General features: G+C 52.1%; 3 protein-coding genes across 3 annotated transcripts; 2 read left to right on the top strand and 1 right to left on the bottom strand.

The window, feature by feature from the left end:
- Nucleotides 1-696: 696 nt before the first annotated feature.
- N7515_004216 (uncharacterized protein) lies at nucleotides 697-888 on the top strand (the record flags this gene model as incomplete). Its single annotated transcript, XM_056664960.1, has 1 exon — nucleotides 697-888. One exon carries the CDS (start codon nucleotides 697-699, stop codon nucleotides 886-888), a length of 192 nt encoding a protein of 63 aa, XP_056524017.1.
- Nucleotides 889-1,552: 664 nt separating this feature from the next.
- On the top strand, nucleotides 1,553-7,615 carry sec16 (COPII coat assembly protein SEC16; the record flags this gene model as incomplete). The annotated part of the gene is made up of 4 exons (XM_056664959.1): nucleotides 1,553-3,536; nucleotides 3,628-6,685; nucleotides 6,712-6,983; nucleotides 7,041-7,615. 4 exons carry the CDS (start codon nucleotides 1,553-1,555, stop codon nucleotides 7,613-7,615), a joined length of 5,889 nt encoding a protein of 1,962 aa, XP_056524016.1.
- A 515-nt stretch (nucleotides 7,616-8,130) lies between these two features.
- On the bottom strand, nucleotides 8,131-9,459 carry N7515_004214 (checkpoint protein HUS1 family protein; the record flags this gene model as incomplete). Its single annotated transcript, XM_056664958.1, has 5 exons — nucleotides 8,131-8,157; nucleotides 8,219-8,295; nucleotides 8,350-9,199; nucleotides 9,249-9,367; nucleotides 9,417-9,459. The coding sequence occupies 5 exons, from the start codon at nucleotides 9,457-9,459 to the stop codon at nucleotides 8,131-8,133; spliced, it is 1,116 nt and encodes a 371-aa protein (XP_056524015.1).
- Nucleotides 9,460-10,901: the final 1,442 nt, after the last annotated feature.

The raw sequence follows: 10,901 nt of genomic DNA, 5'->3' as shown, positions 1-10,901 counted from the left end.
TTTGTTTTTCGGCCACCTCTTCTCTCGGTTACTCTCTGACCAAGTTCTCCGTCTGCTCAGCCGATGTAAACAACTCGTCTTGGATCTTCTCAACAATGATCGTGTCATGTTCTCGTCAGGTGATATATCCAGATCTCTATCGTCCTTCTCCTTTGCAAAGGATCTCAACTATCTCAGCAATCCTACTCGCTGCTGAAATTTTCTCCAGAGAAGGACAATACAGATCTTGATATACCGTGTATCAACCGACGAGGAGATCAATCATTACATCAAGAATATGGCACGATCATCCTTTCACGGCATGGTTGAAAAGATCCAAGACGAGTTCTTTACACGGCCGAGCAGCAGTCTGAACTTTCGCAAATTTCTTTCCAGATCGTCCCATCGGCTTCCCATCCTCCACGCATGCCAAAGTTCTTCAGCAAATTGCCCTACAAGATACCGAAGAAAGGGATCAAATCCGCTGATGTTGGGATCCTTCGGCAGATATTCGCATTGTGCTGTTTCCTTTTGCACTTCTGGATTTGCAGCTGAAGTCTGTGTGAGCCATATCATGTAGAGGGATAGAAGTGCGTTTTTGGACTTTTTGGAGCCGCGGAAAAGGCTTCGGCGGATATTGGTACTGTGTTGTTTCCTTTCCCACGGCTCCGAGAGAAGGCGAAGTTGAAAGCAGAATTTGGTGAGTATAGCAACGGAATGCACCCTGGTCATGGCATCGACAGCCAATTATTCCACCGAATTGAAGACGAGGTTGCGGATATCCATGCTGGCATCCTTGATAGGGTGCCTTCCATTGCTATACTCGCCAAATTTGCTTCCAACCTCGCTTTCCATTTGGTGCATGCCATGAACCCGTTCCTGATCGAATTCCTCAACCCCTTTAACTAATGATTCACCGGATCCTCGAGACAAGATATCCAGGGGTTTACTTTGGGACCTTTATTTTCAGAAATTTGTGACATTTCCACCACCAACCGGTAGAGGCCCTCAATATCTAGAAGAAATCGTCGCCCAATTTTTGATAATTGGTTGTCGAGAAAATGTAACTTAGAATTGCTGGTTTTCTTCACGAAACTTTATGTGCGGCACATACATTCAGCTCTCAGACCTTATCACATGATCCAAATGTTCTGCCAGATCTTTGACACGCTAAACCTAATCGGCTTGCAGGCGGTGGATGCCCAAATCGACCGCCTTTTGCAGGGGATGATGGCTGAGGGAACTGAGGTAAGCCCCGGGGCCCCGGGGACTAATTAACCATAGGCTGGAATCCCTTCGCTGGCGCATTCGAAGACTGTCCGATCCCACTGCTTGGGGACTTTTTCGCCGTCATCGATTGATGAATTCATGATTGATTTCTTCACTTGATTCGTTTCTTTTTAGTCTGTTTTATACTTACATCTTTTAATGGATTCCTAAGCCGACGCCATCGACCCCCGTTTTTACCTACCATTGTTGATCTCCTGAGGCGCCATTGGAGACGTGTCAGGTTGATTCCTCCGGACTGCAACCCCCAACTCCAGTCACGTTAGCAATCGAGAAACACGCACATATGGCGCATCAAGCGACCGACAACGACTCGGAGTCCTGGAATCCGGCAATACGGCCTGAGAATAACAATGCTCCTGCTACAATGACATCGACCGAGGGCGGGTTGTCGGATTTGATTGCGGCGGACGAGCCGAAGGGCAAGTCCTTAGGGGATGTTATGTCGCCACAAAGCGAAGATCTCTCTGCCTGGGATTTGTCCAATGAGGCCGATGTGAATCAGCCTCGACACACGAGCCTGGATGTGGCAGTGGACAATGGATCACCAGTGGTAGACCGGGGCACGTCCTTGACCACCGACTCCGTGGATAAGAACAGCCAAGTTTCCATTGAAATGCCTGAACCAGTTCCTACCCATACGGTGCCCTCCCTAGATACCGCGGATGCTGCCCCAAGCCCGACCTTGCCAGATATTCCAGCTGCGCAGGCCGAGGCAGTCCAGAACGAAGCGCCTTCGATCGAACCTGGAGATGATTCTAGTAACATTCCCATAACCGAAGACCAACCACCCTCTATTAAAACAGAACCCGCTGATACTACGCCTCTCAAAGTCGTGCCTGAGTACGAAACCGTCCCGGACCCGACAGTCACGGGCGAGAGTGCATCACCGGAGGAGGAGCAAACAAGGGCACCAGAAACTGCGTTGAATGCGTTCGAGCATGAATATACTACCGAACCCATCCCCACCGAAGAACTTTACCAACAAACCAACAAGAAAACCGTCGATCATGAGGACGCCTGGACCAGTTTTGAGAAGGATCTTGGCAATACGTTGCCCTCCACCGGAGATATTACTGCTCCTAGCACAAACGGGCTTTCTATGTCGGCATTGGACTCGATTCCGGATGAATCCCAGCATAATAATGGGCCGACTCTTGTCGAGGGGCCGCCGGAAGAAACAACAATTGCGGGTACTCCATGGGACGAGGCAGAAAAGGTTGCTCCGACGGAGAATGAGCAGCTTGATTCCAGTACTCGCTCAGTAACAACTAACCACGAGAATGATGAGCCAACCCCAATAACAGCGACATCTGGTCTGCTCAATGACGTCCAGTCAGATACGGCCACAGCGGACGCGGGTACAACCTCTCGGGATCAGACGCAATGGGCAAGCAAGGCGAGAGCTGAAGTGGATTCCGATGAAGATGACTTCTTCAGCCAACTCAACACCCAGACAAAGCCTATCTTCGCGCCACCAGAAGCCGAATCCAGATTTGAAGAAGGTGTTCCGCTGTTGGAGGAGTCTGCACCAACTTCACCTCAACGTCCACTGGTAGAGGAGAGATCCATTGGCGAGGTGTTTGCCGACAATGACGACGACGATGCAGCAAGCTTTTTCAACTCTGCTCCAAAACCAGAGGCTGGATATGAAGGTGGTGATTTCTTTGGCTCCTCGCCGAAGGATGAGACTCTGGAGGATCCAGTCGTCCATCTCACCCGAAAGAGCACAGCTCAGGCTTTGGAATCGGCTGGATTTGCTCTTGACTCTCCAGCCAGCGACGCCTCGGCTGCAGCGCAGTTTGAAGAAGCCCTGAATGCTGCGTCGACGGAACCCAAAGCAACGGCTGAGCCTTCAGAAGAAGAGCTGGCTGCACGGTGGGAAGCAGAACTGGGTGATTTGCCAGAAGACGACCTGGCGGCTCGTTGGGAGGCGGCATTGGATGACGATGATTTATTGCTGGAGACCGAAGTCACGCAGCCCGTGTCTGCACCCGAGACCATCTACCAAACGCCTGTCCAGCCTACCCAAAGCAGTTTGACTGCTGGCCTGAATAGTCCATTTCAAACTCCTGAGGCCTATTCTGGACCAAAACCCATTCCTAATATATACGCACCTCACCAACCGACAACAAACGACCTCTTGCAGGGGGTTCCCTTGCCAGGTATGGCACCGCCAAGCACCGCAGCCATATCATCATACTTCTCACAACAACCGCAGAACCCCGTGACAACTAGAGGAGAGAGCTTTGCCGAGCGCTCGAAACAGGGTTACAAGTCTCCTTACGATCTTCCGGATGATATTTCCCTGCCTCGAAAGCCGGTCGTCACACACAGACCTGTTCCGCCCACTGTGGCTAGTATGCCTCCACCCCCTCGCCCAGCGGTTTCTGGCGCATCGATTCCTGCGGCAGCTGGTTCCCCCCCCTGCGGGAGTTCCTCCCCCAGCTACCGCTCCTCCCGCGCCGAAGAACTTTTACGAGGAACTTCCTCTGGCGCCACCTAGATCAAGGCCTGCCAGCTCAGGGCGGTATACTCCTAATGCGCAGACAGTGCCGGCAATGACTGGTTCGTCCCTCCCAGCTCCGCCTTTGGGTCAATACGCACCACCTGCACCACCACCAGCCTCGCAGCCTGTTGGACTTCCTATCCAGCCCACACTCCAGCCGCCTAAAACGATAGATCCGTATGCTAGCCTAGCTTCGAGTGCGCCTGCCGGACCTCCTGCGGTTGCGAGGTATTCTCCGCAGCCTCCCAGCTTGCAACCATCGGCTAAGCCACCTTCATTGCCGAGATATTCCCCTGCCCCCCCTCCTATCCCAGCGGCTCGCAGTCGTTACGCGTCACAACCTTTGAATGTTCCCGGCCAGAACCTACCTTTCCAGCCACGGACTTCGAGTCCACTTGCACACCACGAGAAGGTTTCCTATCAGCCCGATCAATCACAAAATCCACCATCGCTCGAGCCTGCGATCGATCTATCTCCGCCACATGTTCAAGAAGCTAGCTTTGGGCAGGCTCAGCCCAATGTGCCGCAGCATCTCAATGGCCCTGCTAGCCAAGCACGAAGGGAAAGTACTGGCTCGCCTGCGCAGGCATCTCCGCCTCAAAGTCGGTATGCTCCTCCGGAATACATCAATGAATTCGCCCAGCGTCTTGCACCGGCTTCGCAATACGCTGCCCCTCATCCGGCAACCAATGGGCATGTTTCTCCCCCACCAAACGATGTTCAGATAGCTCCTCTCCGCAGGTCTCAGACACAGTCACCTGGTCGGGACATGCTGAGCCCACTTTCATCTGGACCAAGCATTGACACCCTTCGGCCGGCTTCAGTTAATACTTCAGGCTCACCGATCAAAACAGTGAATCCGTATGCGCCTATGCAGGGTGCTGCTCAAACTCGTGCTCCGACCCAGCATTTAGAATTCATCGCGCCCAATGATGGACAGGAGCAAGACCACTTGGAGCGGTGGAAGGGTGCACCGATCTTCAAGTTCGGGTTTGGTGGCTCAGTGGTGTCTTGCTTCCCTGGCCACGTTCCTCGCTACTCTGCTGGTCAATTGGCCCCGATGATCCAACCCACTCCTGGTGAACCAAAGATTTCTCTGCTGAGTGAATCCTTGCCGTCGGTTGATACCGTTGTCCAGCATCCTGGGCCTCTTAAGTCAAAATCAAAGAAAAAGGACCTGATTGCTTGGCTCACCAGCAAGATCGCAGCCTTCGAAAATTCTAGTCTTCCCAGCTACGAGCAAGTTCAATCTGACACGCACAAACGCTACGAGGAGAAGATCCTTCTATGGAAGGTTGTCAAGCTTCTGGTAGAGAATGACGGTAGTTTGGACAGCTCCCCTGAGGTTCAAAAGTCTCTCCGCCATGCGATTTTCCCCAATATTCCAGCTCCAGACGCAGACGGGTCATACGCTAGTACGTTGGCCACTCCAGGAGGATCCACCTCTTCGGGAATGCCAACGCAAGCTGATGCTGTCGATCCCCAATGGCTGGAGGAACTTCGTCTACACTTGATTTGTGGTGATCGCGAGAAAGCCGTCTGGGGTGCTGTCGATCGACGCCTCTGGGGACACGCGATGCTCATCGCGTCTACCATGGACAAATCTATCTCGAAACAAGTCACGCAGGAGTTTGTTCGCCGGGAGATCAGGTCCAAAGCTTCGAATACGGAGTCACTTGCAGCCCTCTATGAGATATTCGCTGGCAATATTGAAGAAAGTATCGACGAACTTGTGCCTCCGTCTGCGCGTGCAGGCCTTCAACTCGTCAACAAGGCTGATGGCCAGGGATTTGTTAAGAACGCACTCGAGGGCTTGGATAAATGGAAGGATACTTTGGGGCTGGTATTGAGCAACCGAAGTTCTGAGGATCATCAGGCCCTTCTTGCTCTTGGTCGCCTGCTTACATCTTATGGACGGACAGAAGCGGCTCATGTCTGCTACATGTTCTCGCGTGCTGCCGTCTTTGGTGGCGCCGATGACCCCCAGGCCGACATCACTGTCCTTGGTGCTGACCATTTGCGTTGTCCTTCATCCCTGCTTGATGAAGATGGCATCTTGTTGACTGAGGCTTACGAATATGCGACATCTGTTCTTGGGAACTCCCCGACGGGCCATCTGCCACATCTGTTGGCATTCAAGATCTTTAATGCCAGATGTCTTGTCGACCGTGGTCGTAATTCAGAGGCGCAAGCCTACTGCGATGCAGTGGCAGCGGCGTTGAAGGCAACCACCCGTCCTTCTCCGTACTATCACCAACATCTGTTTGCTGAAGTTGAGGAGTTATCCGCGCGTCTGCGCCAGACAACCAGCGACAATGGCTCTTGGATCTCGCGACCGAGCATGGAGAAGGTCTCGGGTTCGATGTGGGCTCGTTTCAATAGCTTCGTGGTAGGTGACGATGGTGACGCTGCATCCACTGGATCTGGCAAAGGTGGTGAGCAAGCGGACTTTGGTCCTTTCGCAAACGTGGCTGGGACCCCGACAATCAGCCGATCGCCCTCTGTCTCCGATATGTACGGTTCTTATCCCGGAGCCGGAGCGCAGCCTATCCCTGTCAGCGGCCCATCGAAGTATCAGCCATCGAGCCAATATGCGCCCAATGCGTCACCTGAGCAGTACAAGGGTCGATCTTCGATGGATTCTCAAAGATCTGTTTCCTATTTCCCGCCCATTGGACAACGCCGCAGCTCACAAGAGATGTCGCCTTCAATTGATCACCAAATGTCTTACGGAGCTTCCATGTATGGGTCGCCAAATGCATCTGGGTATCAACCGACTCCGCCCCAGTCATCATCTTACGTTCCTCTTGCTCCGGTAGAAGAGGCTCTGTCACCCAGCGAGGCTGTTTCGGCCGCACCTCCTGCGGTCAATGGCCTCTTCTACCAGCCCCCAGGGCAGCCTACTGCCGCGTCTGTTGAATCCCCCTATTACCAAGGGCCTCCTGGCATGCCAGTCGGTGCGTCGGGCCCCGAGTCATCCTCCGCACCCCCGCTGTGACCTCGTCTTACGAGCCAGTTGGGTTTGGTGCAAACACAGACTATGCTCCCCAAGAGGAGCAGGATCTATCTCCTGCAGAAGAGCAGCCAAAGAAGAAGTCAATCATGGATGACGACGATGATGATCTTGCAGCCCGGGCGGCAGCTCTTCAGAAGGCCGAAAATGACCGCAAAGCCAACGAAGCTTTCGCCAAGGCAGCTGAAGAAGATGGTACGTATCGAGGATTCTCATTACTCTATCCACCCGCTAACTTGACTTCTTTTGCAGCTAAGAGAGGACCTTCACAATCTGGCAAGAAAGGCTGGTTTGGTGGTTGGTTCGGCGGAGGCAAGAAGGAGGAAAACAACTCCGGTGGTGGCCCTATCAGGGCCAAACTTGGCGAAGAGAGCTCGTTCTACTATGATAAAGACTTGAAGAAATGGGTCAACAAGAAAGACCCTAATAGTAGCGCGCCGGTTCGTGCCACTCCGCCACCTCCTCGCATATCCGCGCCCCCAAGTCGAAACGTGAGCTCAAGCAGCATGCCACCAAATGGCGGACCTCCAATCTCCCCAATGCCCTCTGGTAGCCGACCTCAATCTTCCGCAAGCGCTGCTTCGCCCCAATTGTCCTCCAGCCCAGGTATCTCTGGTCTCGCGCCTCCGTCACTTCCTCGGTCTGTCTCTACGGGAGCGGCTATGCCTACGCCTCCTGGTAGTTCCAGCGGTCCGCCCCCACGGCCGTCTTCATCTCTCACCCATGCCAGCTCAATTGACGATCTGATCGGTGCACCCCAGGCGCGCAAGGGGAACACGGCCCGTGGCAAGAAGAAGGGCCGTTACGTCGACGTGATGGCCCAATAGTCGGAGTTCTTCATGGACCACCGATGTTTGCTTACTGGTCGTCCGACTGGCTGAGTTTTATAATGTCATTTTCTTTTGTTCTAATATGTGTTTCGTTCTTATGTCTTTTATTTGTCTTCCATGATTGCTTTGACGAACTCCACCCTCCCCTTGAATAATACGACTCCCCCCTGTTGTTGAATTTGTCATTGCCTCAGCATCTTGCATGTGTCGTGTCTCAGGTTCGGCAGACACGACATCTCTCTGCATCTCGCTCACTGGACTCCATTTCAAAGCCTTGCTTTTGCACATAGCTTGATCTTCGCTGTTCTTTGGCGCGACCTCATCCATGGAGTCGAGGGCTCGTCCTCCTGGCATTATGTATATCACCCTCCTCCGCTGGGATTCTTTTGATCTGGAGGTTGCTTCTTGCATGCCTTGACATGCACTGTCTTAGTAACGATTTCTAATAACGCATTGAGACCTTTCATGTCTGGATTCTTCGAACATAAACATCGTAGCTGAAGTTCGCTGTATCATGTGGTGAAGGAATTGATATAATACTGGTGTGCGTTCGTCGTTAGAACACCAGCTGCCAAGGACACTCGGGCAATTTGGACTCACAGTTAAACAAGATTCGGCCCCATCCTGAGTGCTCGGCAGATAGACGTATAGAACCAGTGCCATTTCATTGATGAAACCTAGCCAGAAACCGCGTCAGCACATAGCCTAGTATACCGAGTGTTCAAACTTACAAGCAACGACCTTCGGACTGAGTCGCCCAATACTAAGTACCCGACTCCAATCCTTGCCATCAATCCGCACTTTGGCCCAACCAGACTCATCACCCTCCCTCGCCTCACGCATCCGATTTTGCTCACTCGGAAGCTGCGAGATCTGTTCCTGTGACATCTGCTCCGGGTCCAATGGCGGGTTCACAAGATCAGACCAGACACTCGCAATACGCAACTCATCAGTGGCAATAGCCAGACGTAATGAGCCATGCATGTTGGCAGATAGTTCCAACTTGGGAGACGTATTAGTAGACAATGTCGTCGCAGCGGTGCTAGCACCCGACCCATTGAAGGATGCCGAGTGCATACCCGGCGCGTCGAGCGCCATGACCCCCGGCTGGCGACTTTTCGTGTCTGTAGAAGCGAGTTTCGTGAAGCGATCGGAGATGCTCTTCAGCTGCGCGAGATTGGGGAGGATGATGTGCACTTCTGGGTCTGGGCAGTGCGGCTCGTGAAGGCCTTCGACTGCTGCTTCGTGGAGAATCTTTATAGGGACTTCTTGGGTGATACATGTCTGGCGCTCGCGGGGTCCTCGCTCCCCTGTTGTGTCGCCTGTCGCTGAATTCGGGCGATTATTGACGCCATTTTGGTCATTGTTTGTGGCCAAGGCCATGTTTCCGTCTGTCCATTCTGACGAAAGGACTGTTAGGGCTAGAAGTGGGGTTCTGTCTTTCTTGGTTAGGCGAAGTTGCGTATGTGTTGAGCCCCAGGAGGAGCGCAGAGCTCGGTTCAAGACGCTGATGTTGACTTCGATATTGATGGCGTCGGAGTTGGATTCTAGCTCGTAGGTCGTCTCATCGAAGATGGTGCTCTGGCAATCGTCAATATGCAGATCATGTAGCTGTTAGGGCTATGCATACGACTGGTATTGAGGCCCATACTTGGGTGCCTTGGTCGGGAATGATGGTAAAGCGGACTACCTCGTACTCCAGGCGCATCCAACATACCTTGCCCAGAGAGGACAGGGATGCCGTCAGCTCTGATATGGTGAGATTCTATTCCTTTATCTCTGTAAAAGATTGACTTACTGGAGAATGTCCTGCTGTCCTTTAATTGTGTTCGAAAGCGCATTGTGAGTTGATGGAGGGAGAAGGCTGAAGTGCTTATCGCGCAGTCCCATGCTTATCGTTATCGACCACGCTGGTCCAATCTGTCAACGCGTTACGCAGGTGGAGCTCATCATGGAGCTCACCTTTCTACATCGCTGGTTTGAAGAAAAGACTGTATTCTATGTCGTCTTGTCGCATCTTGCCTGCGGCCCTGCATCATGTTCTGCCATCTCTTAGTCAAGAGCCAAGTTCCAGACCTGCTCCCAATCCAGATCTATCTTCTGCCGCATTCAAATCCAATGAGGCTTCAGGTTGAGGCTCTCCTCGAAGTTCAATCTCGCGTCACTGGGATTCCCGAGGCGTCTGTATGCCCCGACAGTGGACAGAAACGACGCGTCTAACGCGTTTTCATTCCGGGACTTGGCGTCTCGGCCCTTGAAAAGTATGCCATCTTCGTGCATTGTGAGTATCTTCGGGCAAGCCCCCATGACGGAGCCTCGGTAGAGCGACCAATGTCCTTGAGACATTCTACTTCAATCAGTCGCCACTTTTTTGGTAAGTATAGATTGCCTTCCTTCCCAATGCTGACTCTATTTGAGGCACTACATCGAACACTTCCACCCCGCGAACGTCAAAGTCCTTGGTCCAGCGCTACAGAACGCCGCGGTGGATGGATTCTGCTCCACGGGAAACGAAAGTGAACGGCATTGGCATTGGACTCTGCAGCAGTGAGCTCTACAGCGGCAAATCACCGGGGTTATTATTGAGAATGACACGACTCGGTCCACAATGAAATCCCATAGGGTTTCCTTCCTACCGGTCTTCATTTGGTCCGGAAACTTTTATTATTGCTGGATTTGAAGTCTCCCCTGCGCGTCAGACGACGTACATCACATACACGCAGATCGGTCCCTCCATGGCCTATCGTGAATCTCATTTCAATATGGGCCCATGTATCGTGAATAGTTCTTCATACTTCTTCAACTCTTGGGTGAGCTCTGCGCCAATACCTTGCAAAAGCTCCGGGTTCTCGTGAAACGCCTTGCATGATGGCCCACTGGCTTCTCAATGCATACCTGAATATCCACTTCTTCTCTGAAGAATCTCGGGGATATTACTTTGCCCCTACTGGGTAGCCCTACTCGCCATGGGTTTCGAGAACGCCATGGCATAATGGTTGCAACAAGGGCTATATAGCCAATTGATTGAATTCATATTGCTCTATCAATGAATATCTAGTATATAGGAAATAATTGGGCTCATATCATAAAATTTTCGTAGCTCCTTGCATTCATAGATTGAATCTGATTGATACTATTCCAAATAGCCTTTAATTTCCGCCAGATCGTTTGTATTTTGGGATACAATCTCTCTCTGTATCATTCTACATCCAAAGGAGCTCCAATTGATTCCCTATGAGTGTAAATTAGTCCAAATGAAGAAGTATAGGTACCTCCGTTGTAT

Source organism: Penicillium bovifimosum (assembly GCF_028826915.1).
Source record: "Penicillium bovifimosum strain IBT 22155 chromosome Unknown utg000003l_segment0_segment0, whole genome shotgun sequence".
In the NCBI taxonomy this organism is placed as follows: Eukaryota; Fungi; Ascomycota; class Eurotiomycetes; order Eurotiales; family Aspergillaceae; genus Penicillium; species Penicillium bovifimosum.
This window is presented reverse-complemented; position numbering and strand designations above follow the sequence as displayed.